Source organism: Harpia harpyja, chromosome 19 (genome assembly GCF_026419915.1).
Source record: "Harpia harpyja isolate bHarHar1 chromosome 19, bHarHar1 primary haplotype, whole genome shotgun sequence".
Taxonomy (NCBI): domain Eukaryota; kingdom Metazoa; phylum Chordata; class Aves; order Accipitriformes; family Accipitridae; genus Harpia; species Harpia harpyja.
Genome location: NC_068958.1, coordinates 7,458,811 through 7,472,568, shown reverse-complemented (window position 1 = coordinate 7,472,568; position 13,758 = coordinate 7,458,811). Strand labels below are relative to the sequence as shown.

General features: G+C 47.6%; 1 protein-coding gene across 4 annotated transcripts in view; it reads left to right on the top strand.

The window, feature by feature from the left end:
* Positions 1–12,547, top strand: part of EEIG1 (estrogen-induced osteoclastogenesis regulator 1) — a 38,601-nt gene extending 26,054 nt beyond the window's left edge. For all 4 annotated transcript variants that reach the window (XM_052814737.1, XM_052814736.1, XM_052814739.1 and 1 more), the window contains 7 exons: positions 341–387; positions 3,020–3,177; positions 4,319–4,423; positions 4,691–4,880; positions 5,068–5,189; positions 6,328–6,397; positions 7,283–12,547. In XM_052814737.1, coding sequence (XP_052670697.1) covers positions 341–387; positions 3,020–3,177; positions 4,319–4,423; positions 4,691–4,880; positions 5,068–5,189; positions 6,328–6,397; positions 7,283–7,328 — 738 coding nt within the window. In that variant the 3' untranslated portion in view covers positions 7,329–12,547. The remainder of the gene's footprint in view (positions 1–340; positions 388–3,019; positions 3,178–4,318; positions 4,424–4,690; positions 4,881–5,067; positions 5,190–6,327; positions 6,398–7,282) is intronic.
* Positions 12,548–13,758: the final 1,211 nt, after the last annotated feature.

Genomic DNA, 13,758 nt, shown 5'->3' with positions numbered 1-13,758 from the left:
AGTTGCCCTTTGATATCTTGGCATCCATTTGGCCAAGCGATGACCCTTGATAGCATTTTTGTCATCAAAGAAACCATGAACAGGAGGAGGGAAAAAAGTTCTAAGTGCTTTATCAGGGTGGCAAGGCTGGTGTCCTGCTGAGCCACTGCAGCTTGGAGTTAGTGATGCCAGTGATTTGGGGCAGGGAGGAAAATACCTTGCTGAATCCCTGAAACTGATTTCCTTTGGAAAGGAACTAGGTCTTGCTAATCTTTACACCTAGCCCTTGACCTCCTGGCTGTTGTGAAGTGAGGAGCTCACTGCAGTATGGCTAATGATGTGCCTTGTCCCCCCTCTCCAGGTCACGATCGGAATGTCCCTGCTTTCGGGGGACCCCTGCTTCAAAACGTGAGTTTCTGGGTGCTCGCCCTGTTCTGGGCAGACCAGGACACCTGGTTCTTTTGCAGTTCTCTGTTGGAGACTAAAATTAATGGGGAGGGGGGAAAGATGCCCTTGACATTGGAAAGTACAGAGGAAAACTTGAAACTGATGGTCTGCATTGTTGAATCAGCCTGTGCTGTTAATTGGTTTGTTCTCTGCTCTGGTTTTCCCAGCTTGGTTATTGGTTGTGCACAGTATTTTCTCTGCTAGTGTCGGTTAGGTTTTGGAAACCAGCGGACATTGATGACAAACTCCATGTTTTGCGTGAAGGATAGCATTTCTTAAATCTTCACTGACCTCCAAGAAGGGAAAGGTCCATGAAGAAAACAGTCTTAACAGTCTTGGAAATGAGCACACTTCAGCACATATCACGCAGGATAAAGATCTTGAATTGAAACAGCAACAAAAATACTGCAAGGCTGAAACATTTCAATTCTCCTTTTCTTCTACAGGGACCCAGGTTCACAATTTATATTAATTAGCAGAGAAATTGCAGTCGTACTTTTTTTTAGTGCATCGTGATAGGAAAGAATAAGTACAGTTAAGCTATAGAGCAGTGTTGTTGCTTGAAGAATTGTTGGGGGATCAGCTAACAAATATACCGACAACATGTACCTTCATACTGCAGTATAGCGTTGCAAGACTCTGCAGTCCAAGCCAGCCTGCCGTAGTGTGCTGTAAGGTGTGTGACTGTACACAGCAGGACTGCCATGTGCTGATAGAAATATTTTGTGTTGAATCCCAACAGTATGAGAGAAGAAAGCTTTATCTTGAGGCCATCTCTTGTAGCAGTGGTATTCTGGGCTGAAAGGTCTAATTTTAGGAGCTAGCTTGAAGTGTATAAATTAGCTTGCATTCTTGTTATAAAATGCTGCATAATTTTTGGTAGGTTTATTTTGTGAATGGCTTTCATAGTGCTGCAGCATTTCCTGAGACTTTCAAACCCTAAATGCAGTGTCATCTGATTCTGAAAAATTTCTGCTTCAGAAGGAAGTGTTCTAAAGAAGTTTTGGATGTCTTAAACCATAACTATAACAGTAACAGATGTTTTAAATCTAGGGTGCTAGGATGTCTGGCAATAATATGTCTCACAAAAATACCTGTTGCTCCTTCACTATGGAAGCAAGTCCCACTGTTAGAGTGGCCTGAAAACAATACAGAATTGGATATAAGTATCCATTTAATATAAGTAGGGTCAGTCTGAAAGTCAAACCTCCTAATTTTCTTAAAGGATATTTGCAGTCATTCCCATTTTTTCTTTATATGTTGACTATGTGCAAATGTCTAAAAATGGAAGCTTTGCATGTAGAATAGTCCTTGATCAGTAGAGCTTTTGAGAAATGGCACTCATTAGAGGATTAGGCAGGAATCAAACTGTGCAGGGAAATCACTTCCGAGCACTGACTTTCTGCAGCACTCAGATGAACCTTCTCCTCCTGGATGTCGTAGAGGGCGGCTGAGTAGCCTGAGCTGACAGGCTGCTCTGACAGCTGGTGCAGGAACCGTTTGCTTGATTAAGGCTGTAAAGTCCTTATTAACCTACGAAGCAAAGTCCCAAAAGTACCCGGGTACATGTAAATCATTGATAATGTGATTAGGGAGGGGTTTTTCCTTGTGAAGGCATACTGTGGGTTTCCTGAAACCTTTATACCCATATAAAATATTCTCAGCACTTTATTCTTTCTTCCAAAATACTGCAAAGGTCCTCTCATGTAGCATCTTCCCTCAGAGCTCCAAGTGAGACAAATAAAAGTTGTTCTTTCTCACTCCTCACTTAAAAAGCATAATATGATCCGTTAGTTCCAGTTCAGACTTCGGGCGACAGGGAGGTTAGGGCTCTAACAGGAATATTCACTTTGCCACACTGCACATGCCGTGGCTTCCACCCAAAAACACTTCTGGAGGATGGGAGGGGGCTCTAGGCACTTGCAACTCTACCCTGCAGTCAGCATTTACAAAGGGATGTTGGGAGCATGCAGAATAACCAGAAAAATAATTTTGGCAGCTGGAAAAACACTTTTGTCTCACTGAAAAGGAGTTTAGTCGTCAGTTAAAAAATGGAAAGGTTATCTGATAGTTGTAAAAGTACTCTTCTAGGGGGGGACAGGGTTGCTGGGATAAAAGGTTTCTTTTTGACCCAAGTCAGAAAGGTGTAATGAAAGGATGCTGGAATTGAGAGCTGGACAACAGCAAACTGGCTGTTGTGAAGCCAACTGGCCACTGGACACATGTTGAGGGAAAAGGGCAGCTCTGGATGGTCTTCTAGAGGATAGATAGTGCAGGCTTTGAGCCTGTTGTCCTGTATAAATGATTGAATGGTCTCTTTTTGCCTTAATTTACCTCAGAAACTTGCTTTTTCTTGTAATGCAGTCCAGATGCAGTACAAGATAGGGAAGACCTGAGTCTCGCATGTAGGAAAACAAAATCCAATGTCACGCTGTGCCGCTAGTCACAGAGGGCTGCCAGTTTCCCCCCATCATGAAGGGTAGGGGCAGGCGGGGGAACCCTCTTGATAGAGCAGAGTGGGAATTGCCAGTGCCCTGGGGTGATTCCCGGTCCCTGCCTGGCAGTTTGTAACCTTCTTCACTTCTGATTACAGGCCTCCTTCCACCGCCAAATCCATCACCATACCGGGACAGGACTCTACCCTGCAGCTGACCTGTAAGGGTGAGGGAACCACAAGCAGCAGCAGCACCAGTTCAGCCACGATTGGCTCTCTGCGTCAGACCAAGCCAAGAAATGCCATTCTCAGCTCGGGTATGAATGCCCATCCTGGAGCCATGCAATGCTTGGCTGTGCCTGGACACTCTCTTGGTTTTTTTTCCCAGCAGTTGCAAGCGCAGAAACTCTTTAATTTTTCATGTTTTCCCGCACCCATCCTCACCCCTCTGCTCATTAAGAAAATTGAGAAAAACAAAACCATCTATTAAGTGCAACTGAGGAGAGGAAGGATAAATCTTTGGCACATGCATATTTCTGCTAGTGGAGATAAAGCAATTTGTTCTTTTTGCTGGGGATTTAATAATTCATGCATTGCACTCATCCCTGCTTTCCACTGTGTTCAATGACAACACTGTTCTCCACTCAGCTATTCTGTTGCTCAGACTTACCTTCTAGAAAAGTTCCTCTGAAGGTTTTAGAGGTTGGTTTGAGGTCTAATGGCCTTGTTCCAGCTGCTGATGCAGAGTTCTTTGGCTTCTGTATGAGCCTGTTTTCAAGGGCACTGCATTTTCCCCATAGCTTTTTTTCCTTCCCAGCACATTTCAAATGTGCAGGCAGATACACTGCACCAAAATAGCACTCTAGTCTCATCACCTCAGTGACTTAGAACACTGTGCAAGTGCTCTTCTTAAAAAGCTGGCTGACACATTACACTTACTCTTCTGGATAAGCTTCCTGCAAGAGAGACAAGCGGGGCAATAGCAAAGGAGCAGAGGTTATGCTGAGGTTTCTATATCAAATTCAGATGTGATTTAAATGGCATGGGCTCTCTCACAAGTAACAGAAGGGAAAAGGTAGTAACAGGAGAAGCACCCAAACGGAGGTTGTAATACTTTACTGCCAGTGGCCATTTGATGCTTTCTTGGTCTTACCTTAATGCTTTTAACTATGGATAGCTTCAGACACTACCAGATCCTTCAAGCCCCCAGAGATGCTTGTAAATTCAGGCGGTGGATGGTAGAATTAGTGATAAACTTGACAGAGAAGCTCATTGTTGTCTTCCCTACTCCCCAGCTGCTTATAAGTTCTGTGCTAGCGTGCACAGCAGGGCTCTGCCAACAGACTTTCCCTTTGCATGATCTAGCATCCCAAGATCAGCCTCCAGTCCAAGGTGATCAGTGGGCAATGTGCTGGCTTGGTTATGGTCTAAGTGGAGTGCCCTGTTGTTCCTTGGCAGGTGTCCCAGAAGAACCAGATCAGAACCTGTCCAGCCCAGAGGAAGTCTTCCACTCGGGGCACTCACGGAACTCCAGCTACGCCAGCCAGCAGTCCAAGATCTCCGGTAACCATTGATCCACACAGCTCTGCCAGCACTGGCCCCATCCATGTTCTTTCCTTCAGCAAGCTCTTGTGAGAGTGATTTGCAGCCATCTCTCTTGCCCTGCTCTGTAATATCAGTATCCTGTTTAGTCTCTGCAGATGAGCTCATAGATGTATGTCTAAACCTCTGTATATGGGGACAGAAATGCTGGCCTAAAGCTGCCCTGCCTGTTAACTGTGCTGCCAGGAAGGGGAAAAGATCTGGTTTGTAATCACTTTGTGTTTGCAGGCTACAGCACGGAGCACTCCCGTTCTTCTAGTATGTCTGACTTGACCCATCGCCGAAATACCTCCACCAGCAGCAGTGCGTCCGGAGGGCTGAGTATGACAGTGGAGTGTCCTGAGGGAGAGCGGGACCACAAACTAGAGAAGCCACCTCGCCCGCCCCGACCAGCCCTTCTGCTGGATAGACCCTCCCGGTAAGTAACTGTGGAGCAAAGCCCCTCCTATGGGAAGGTGAGACAGAATCTACTCCTTTGTCTTCATGCAGTGGTAGATTGGATTGTAGCTGCCGAGAAGGAAGATATTGCCAAGAGAAGCAGGGCAGTAAATGAAAGTCTTGTCTTGAAAAGCTAAGTAAGTTTTCCCTTTGTTTTTTCTCCCCAGGAGGAAAAAGGATTCAGTGGAGAGTCACCCAACCCGAGTGGATGACACCAGGATCGATGCTGATGATATAGTGGAGAAAATAATGCAGAGTCAGGACTTCACAGATGTCAGCAATACTGAAGGTGAGAGGAGGAGTCTCAAAGGGGACATCTTGGCTGTTCCTTTAGCAAGGCTGCCAAGCTTTTACAGTCAAATCTGACCTGCCATGGACTCCCTTCCCCTTTTGACAGCAATTTACTTTCAGTGCTTGCTGGGTGTTTCTGTGGTAGATAAACAAACCACGTGGATTTGAGAGCTGTGCATCCATTAGCAAATAGCGCTTGCTGCTGTTCTACACACTACAGCAGAGGTTGAACAGTAGCTCAAACATACAGGATGAGAGGGGAAAAATACTGATTATTCAGCGCAGTGGAAATCAGTTACATCAGTTGTCTGTACTGCTCTGGTGGCCTTTGTCCAGGGTCAGCCCAAGAGTATTTATTAAAGTAGGAGAGCACAACTGGAGGGGAAACAGCACATCTCTGCAAAAAGATGGGAAGAAAGATGGGTCACAGTGTGCTGGTGATCAGGTCTGTCTGAGAGCCTAAGAAGGGGTTTTCTCTATTGCAGTCACAGCACCTGTTAAGAGAAAACTAATAATATTGCTGCATTTGTTTTAATTTTCCGGTTTAGCCTAGAAATCAATCTTTTTCATCTAGTTGAGGTTTTCTGATAAGTTTTAAACTTTAGCCTAGCTTCTTATTCATGCTTCTATAGTTTACCGTTAGTCACCTTAAATCATTGCACATGGCAACACTCTTATCGTGGGGATTTACACCTCACTCAGCATGGGTTAAAACTAGACTGAATGTAGTCACCTCTCACCAGTAGAACAGGCAGAGTTTCTCCTCCAGTGAGCCTACAAAAGCAGCATGAGGCTCCACATCTCATCTGTTCAGATGTGTTTAAGCTGACCAAGAGCTTGCATCAATGGAATTGCCTTAAAAGAAGAAGCTAGAGGAGTATCACTGAATTAATTTCTCTGCATTTAGTCTTCCAAAGCTTAATGCTGTCATTGATTTGTACATGAGGCTCCCTTTCAGAGCAAGAAGAGGAGTTCCCAGGGACTCTTACTGTGGGAACAGCAGAAAGTGTGCACATGCATTCACAGAAACACACTTGTTCCTGTGCTGACCATTGTGGAATGTGTCTGGGAGGGGAGCACCTGGCAGCTGTTGGTAGTTCTGGATTTTGATGTCTTGCTTCCTTTTCTATCTGCAGACAGTAACCTGAGGTTGTTTGTGAGCAGAGATGGAACAACTACATTGAGTGGTATTCAGCTGGGAAACAGGTAGGCTTCCTGAAAGGCTGGCAGACAGAAGGGCTCCAGAGAGATTAGTGAGGTCTTTGTACCCAGGAAGCTTTCACCTTTTGCTGCAGGAGAGATTTCTAAACATCATGTGCTACATGGTGGCTTTATTCCCACATTAACACCCCTGGGATCCCTTTGGTGACAGGCTACAGCTGCACTGGAGTATGAATGCAGTTCTCAGCAGGAGCTCAGGGGGATATTGTGATCCTGGTAGTAAGATCCAAGAACAGAAGTAAGGAGTAAAAGGACAAAATGGTAGAGGTTGGTTCCTGTTTGCTCCTGTGCCCGAGTGAAGGCAGGGAGCTTTGCCTCCTGCTGGCCTGCAGCAAAACTGCAGCAGCCGGGTTTATTGTCCCTTTTCCCTGCCTTCTCCATCGTCGTAGAGGGCTTGTTCTCTCATGAAAGACTTCTGAACAAATAAAACTTTTTCTTGCCACAATAGCTCTTAGCACAGTGTCTTGGCTAGTTGCGTTTGAGCCTTTACAGCACCTTTTGAGGTTAAAAAAAAAAAGCAATAATGGTAATGCAAAGATGTGTCAAGTTGGTGACAAAATTGGGAGCACAGCAAAGCCAGGAACACTGGCTCTTTGCGCAGGATGCTCCCCCCCTTTCCTCTGTCCTTTAGAAGGATTCATGTGTTACACCCAGCTCTTTCAAATGCTTTAGTGTTAGCTTGCCACGTAGCTGTCTGTTTTGTGTTATGAGGGTTGACTTCTTGCCAGACTGACTTGTTATTTTCAGTATTTTGTGCAGGGTTAGAGGGCGATGTTTGTGAGTGGAGAGCTCTGAGTAAGAACTTGCTTGCTCTAAGTGGCTGGGGAAAATAACCTGGCTTTCTTGTCTTCTTCCCCTCTGCCACTCCAGGGTCTCATCTGGAGTTTACGAGCCAGTGGTGATTGAAACCCACTAAATGTGAAGAACAGGGTAGAGCTGCTGGAAACAGGCCCCCTACCCAGTCCGCTGCCACATGGATGCCAACCTTTACCTCTCTTCATGCAGCATTCCAGAAGGGATTTCTCTGCGCCCCTCCCCATACGTTTGCACTGCAGAACTACTCCGAGACCACTCCAGATCATGCACTTTCCCTGCATTGGCATTACCCTTCTCTGCTTCCCAGTTCTTCCAGTGCCTGCCTTCCCCCTGTTTCTGATCAGACGCAAGGTGTCTGTTGGGTTTATCCTTAGTCCTAGAGGATGTTGCTCATCTGCATCCCTCACTCCACCCATTCACTTGCAACAGGGAACTTCTCAGCTTCTGTCTCCCCAGAACATTGGGTTATACCACTGTGAACTCTTCAAACCACTGGGGGAGGGGGAAACCGTTCTAACCAAACCAAGAGCTGCTTGTTGGTGACATGGTGAAATGGCCACTTGCAGGATGCTTTATTCCATTGACTCTGCAAGGGAACATCACCTTCCAAGGCAACGGTTTTACTGAACAAGGTATGCTATGGTGTGCACTTCACCTTCCTACCCTCAAATCCCCAAACATCCTCTTCTCATAGGAAATATCTCCCAAAAGTGCATTTCAGAAAACTACCGCAATCCAGATGGGAGTTGATAAACGGTTAAATGCTAGTGCTTGTTATACCACTAACTGCATTACGCCCTTCTACTGCTGGGCATGGAAGGGCAGTGTTCATCTTTCAGCATTAGCAGGAGCACTTTAGAGGTTCCAGATTTTACCTGGAGGAGGCTTCTACTTGCTGTTCCAGGAGCATAATCCCTGTTCGCTGGACTGATTCAGCAAATAGTCACTGTTGGAGCTTGGAATACAAAGCCTTTTTTTTTTTTTTTTTTTTTTTTTTTTTTTTTTTGGCTCAGGAAGGGAACTGCCCTTCTTGGACTGTGAAAAGAATCTGGTTATCTGATCACCCTCCCCTGGGCCAGAGCAGGATGCAGTTGACTGCAGTGGTCTCTCTGTTGTGGTGGTGATTAACAATTGCCTCTCTTGGCCTGGGCCAGTAAGGGAATTGGTGTTGGTTGGCCTTTCTTGCCCTGTCAGCAGGGATCTATGCCTGAGCTGGTTCCTTTTGGGGCTGGGGAGAAGCCACTGTCTCTGCCTTCAAAGGTAGAATGGGTGTTTTCTGCTGCATTAGCCACAGCAGCCATTTTTACCTGCTCTGTGGCGAGTGAACTCTTCTGACAAGGCTTCAAACTGTTTTCTGGTTGATCTTTCAATTGCTCTTCTTTGGGTTTGGTTTCTGCAGTTGTTTGACACTTTAGCTGCCTCTTTTCCTTGCAGTGTGTGGCAGAGATGTCGGTCCCTTTCAGCTCCCACTTATAGATTCTCTTGGCAGCTGAATTGCAAACGAGGATCTATGCAGACTCCAGCCGTGGGCCATCAGCAGGCTGTGCTTGCAGCCCTTCCTGTACAGAGACTCTCAGCCAATAAGCTATTTCTGTGTAGTGCCCTTTCCTCTTTCGCCGGTGTACTGTAGTAGCACTCAGTGGTCGTGCACTCGGAGCAATGGCACACTCCTGGGCATGGCTGGGAACGTGCCCTCCTCTGACACACGTGTGCGTGCACATGCACAGGCACACACTTGTCCCATTCACGCAAGGAAAGACTTGTAACTGATCACGTTGTTGTCCAAATTCTTAGTTATTGTAAAGCCTTTTTTTTAAGGAGGGGGAAAAAAAAAAGGATTTATTGTGGTCTCTGTGGCCAGAATGCATGCAGATGAGCTACAGGAAAAGGGAATTTGGCAGAAGGAGAAACAAGGAATGAAAGGGCCTTGATTTATATATATTTTTTTTTTCCCCTGCTAGCTAAGGATGGCTGTATGGGGAGGGTGCTAGGCAGTGTGGCAAAGCTATACAGCTGTTTACTCTGTTTTGACAGTTTCTCTCTTAAAGTCAAGAGGTTTCTTTCTGTAGTTGGACAGACCATGTATAAGATATGGATCTTTTTCACCCTTTCCCTTCAAAGGGAATTAAATTTGGGTTAGGGTAAGAAGGGGGTACAGACAACACCTTTGTTTGGTTTAATGTAGGGAAAAAGTATTGGATCTTTTGAGTCTGTCTAGAACAAAAGCTCTTTCACACTTGCTGGTGATTTTTAATGGTGATCTCTTCTTCATTCAGTCTGGGTAAGTTTGGCACTCGCTAGCAGGCTGGTGAGCATCCTGTCCTGTTCCTGGGATGCTGCGTGTCTGCAAGAAGGGGAGAATTGCTTGCCTTTCTCTCTCCCTGGGACTCTGCCAAAAAGCCAGGCCTGGCCTGACCCTCTGCTCAGGTCAGGGTGAGGGCAGAAGCAGGCTCAGACAGCAATGGATGTTCGTGCCCCATCTGCAGATGGCTGTGCAGAGCTGAGGGTCAGGCTGCTCTTCAGGGGCCAGCGAAGCCCCTCAGGAAATCAGGTCCAACTAGGACTTGAAAGGAGCAAACATAAGCCAGGAAAGAGGCCAAAACTCAGCTCACTTCTGCTGCTTTGCTTCTGTTCCCATGAAAAACAATGGCAGTCACTGAGAGCAGTTGGGAACCCAGGGCTTCCTTCTGGGCTCCCATTGGCAAGAGTCGGCTGCTCCGAGGCACTGGCAGCTCGGCATGTCACGAAATCTGCAGTGGGACAGAGGGAGGAATCTCTTCCCAGCAAAGCAAGAGGAGAAGCAGTTGAGCTTTTTAGAACGCTGGTCTCATGTTCCCAGGCTGGCAGAGGCATAACCTGTTCCATCACATAGCTGTGGCCAACCTGGGCATGTTTCTGGCTTCTCTTCCAGCAGCTTGGCACATCACTGCTTGTGTTTTTGATAACTGTGTCTCATCGGGTATCTCTTCCTTGTCTCCACGTTATTACTGACTCCACAGATTCTGGTCTTTATGTAGCTTTTTAGCTCTCCTACCCCTCATTTTGAATAAGAAAGCAGCCCTAGTCATTCAGCCTGGTGCAGCACAGCCAGGGCTGGAGCACCCAGAGCAGACCCAGAGGGAGAAAGGGGCAGTCTGTTCCTATTTCTAGATCCCACGCAGAGCTCCCACTGCACCATCCATCACGAGCGATGCCCAGCGGTCCCTGACCGGTGGTGGGCGTACAAGGCGGCGGTGATGGAAGTGGGGTCGCTTGTCCCACAGACTTGCTGCCGTCTCTTGGGAAGCTGCATCTCACGAGCACTTTTTTCCTTGCGGCATCGCTGCCGTCTGTTCCTTGTTGGACTTCCAACATTTAAGTGAATCGGTTTCCAGACCCAAACCGCTGGCTAGTTTCCTTTGGTTTTTTGTTTTTTGGGGGGTTTCTTTTGTTGTGAAGTTTATTGAATTTTTTTTTTTATAAACCCAGCGGGCTGGTGTTTTTTTGACTGCATTATTGTGTCATTGATATTTTATTCCTGGGGGGCTGAGGGGGGGATGTTCTTCCCTATGTTGTTCCCCTTCTCAGGGGATTCAGAGGTGGCTTAAACAAGTAAAAGGACCTTATTGGCAAGACTCTGCATCCCCTGGGTCTCTGATGCAGGCGAGCAGGGCTGCTCATGTCTGGCTGACCCTGGAGAGCAGAGCTGGCTCTCTGCTCCAGTCTCGGGGGCCAGGTGAAACGTGTGGGCTCTGCTCTCCCAGTTTCTGGACCTTTAGTTGGTGGAAGCCCGTTGCAAAGAGTTGGAAAATTCAGTGTAACTTTTTTACTAACTTTTTTTTTTTCTAAAACCAGTGTAAACTGAGCGAATGTCCAAAAGAATAGGCTTAGTTGTGACTTGGTGAAGGAAATGGGTTTCAATTGGAAATAGCGATGGCAAAAGGGGGAGAAGGATGTTGCTCCTCCATCTTCTTCTTTTGTATGGTCGGCACTTTAAATGGAGGCCTTTGTGCTGTCCTGACCCTCGGTGTGATGGGCAGCAGGCGTGTGATCTCTCCTCCCCGCCTCATTGCCACATCACTTTGGCCCCTGCAGAAAGTTAATAAGCCCTTTTAAATGTTTGCTTCGGTTTTTAGACGATTCCGAACCAGGCCGAGACCTGAAGAATATGTATTTCATTCTCATCTTAATAGGAGGGGTTGACTTTTTATTTATTTTGTTGTTGCTGTTTCTTTTTAAACTGGTGGCTGTGCAGCTGGACTCTGCACATGCTGTTGTGAACCTCTGGGAAAACCTCACTCCAGGTACGCTAGAGCATCTAGGCTAAACACCCCTCCTGGAGAGGGCCCCCCCCCCCGCTCCCCTCCTCGCTGCCTTACCCAGGAGCTGCAAACTCACCCTCCGCCCCTCCTGCCCCATCCCTTGCCACCCCACCTAGTCTCTAGCTGAACAAGTTCTTGCTCTGGTGACTGAGCCCTGTGGACAAGGCTGGTCCCCAGGGGCAAGTTCCTGCAAACACTGCCTGGTCGCAGGTGTTTGTCCTTGAAGAGCCACTTCCTCGCTGCGGGGGGTGATGAGCGCAAAATTCCCCCCCCCTCCCCACTTCCCTCCCAAGAGCTGCGTCGTCCGTCAGCCCACCCGCACCATCCGAGCCTGATGCCCTCCACAGCTCCACGTTGCATTGCCCGTGCCCCATCGGGAGGGAGCAGATGTGGAAACCTGGGAAATAAAAAAGGAATTTGGATGAAGCTGTGAGCAAGAGGTGTGGCTGAGCCTCGTAACTTGCCTCAAACACAAGGAATAACGGTAGAGCCCGTATTTTTGTGGGGGGAGGGGAGGGAAGGGGAGATCATGTTTTATTTTCTTGAAAGTTAATTGAGCTTGGTGATCTTCAGATGAGGCACGCACTTGATTTATATCAGATTCTATAGAGAGATCGCTGATATTTTTGGAAAGGGAATGGGTCTATGCAAACTTCCAAAATTGCTTGAAAGATAGTTTAACATTTTTTTACTTTGAAATCTAAAGATAAATCTAACTTTTTTCTTAAAGCAGAGGTGCGTTTAGAAAGAGAAGCTACTTCCACTGCTCTATTTTGATGATGATTCTTGGAAAGTTTGGGCTGGAGGGAATGACTATTTTTCACCATTTTTATCTTGCTCCTCTAGTTTTTTGTTTCTTTTTCTAACGGAATGCTGTGCCGTCTTTGATTCAACAGATCGTGTTTGTATTTTCTGTATCTGGTTCCTAACGTAGAGAAATAACAAATATATGAGGAAATCAATATAATGTCAAATGTTGTTATGGTTTGGGGGAAAAATAAAGGTTTTTGGTACTTCACACCGATTCTTCTTGCTTTGTTTCTTGTTTTAAATGTATTTAAGTATCTGCTAAGGAAGCAGAAGGGGGAGACAGGGCCTGCTGGCATGCAGGGCCCTGGAATAGGATTTGGCTTTGCCTTCTAGGATTTCCTTGGTGGCTGGGAGTGGAGATCCCTGCCAGCCCTTCCCTGCAGACGGGAGCAGGGCCAGAGAGGGGAGCTGGCAGCCCAGCACCAGTCCAGTGGATGTGACAGCCTGCCATCCAGGGGGAAGGTGAACTGGCGGCAGTCGCTGGCACTGTCTCATGTTCCCGAACACCATGTCCTAGCCCAGGCTGTGCGTGAACAGCCTCCTCCTGCCCCTGCTGCAGAACAGGGCTGGGCAGTCCCTTGCCAGCCTGGCCTGGGGGAAGGTGCCACAGCCCCGTGGGCTCCGGGAAAAGCTTGTGCCGGGGCAGTCCCTCCTCTTCCACCACAGGCTGGCAATACCATTAAAGGAGGTTTGAGCCAAATTTGGTGCCCGGATACTTCCTGCTGATGCATGCAAAGGCTGGAGGGGACCAGGGCCCCCGGGGGGAAGCAGCTTTGCCTTTCCCACCCTCCCAAAACCTCAGCCATGCATGCTGATCAGCTACACCTTTGAGTCCCATGCAGGGTCTTCCCCTTTCCCTTGGCTGCCTCCCTTCCTCTGACAATCCCTTGTGTCCCTTGGCTGTTCAGTCTCGCTTTTTTCCTTTCCTCCAGCTGCAGCATGTGCGTGTGTGGACGGGCCGGGGTGCAGGACACGAGGATCTCAGGTGTTGGAGCAGGGTTTGAGCTGGTCGGTTTCAAGATGAGTCGCTTCCATCAGAACTCACAGACAGCAGGTGGCTGATGAAACCACCTGCCCAAAGGGAGACCGTCCTCTCCCATCACCGGGTGATGGCACCGCAGCCGCTTCAAGCTGTAAAAAAAAAAAAAAAAAAAAAAAAAAAAAAAATTTTAGTCCTAGGGGTGAGATACTGAAAGCAGGGGAGGGCTGCCGGCCTGGGTCCCTTGGCGAGGCCAGCCGCCTGTCAGGCGTTTACCCTCCGTGCCAGGGCCCCGGGAGGGAAGGGCTGCCCAACACGGCGCCAAACCCTGGACAAATCTCTAAACGCTGCTGACGCAAAGTGGAGTTTCTGGGAATTTCATTTCTTTCACAACCCGCCTCGCCTTCCGCTGCTCAGGGCCCCACCCATGGACCCCAGTG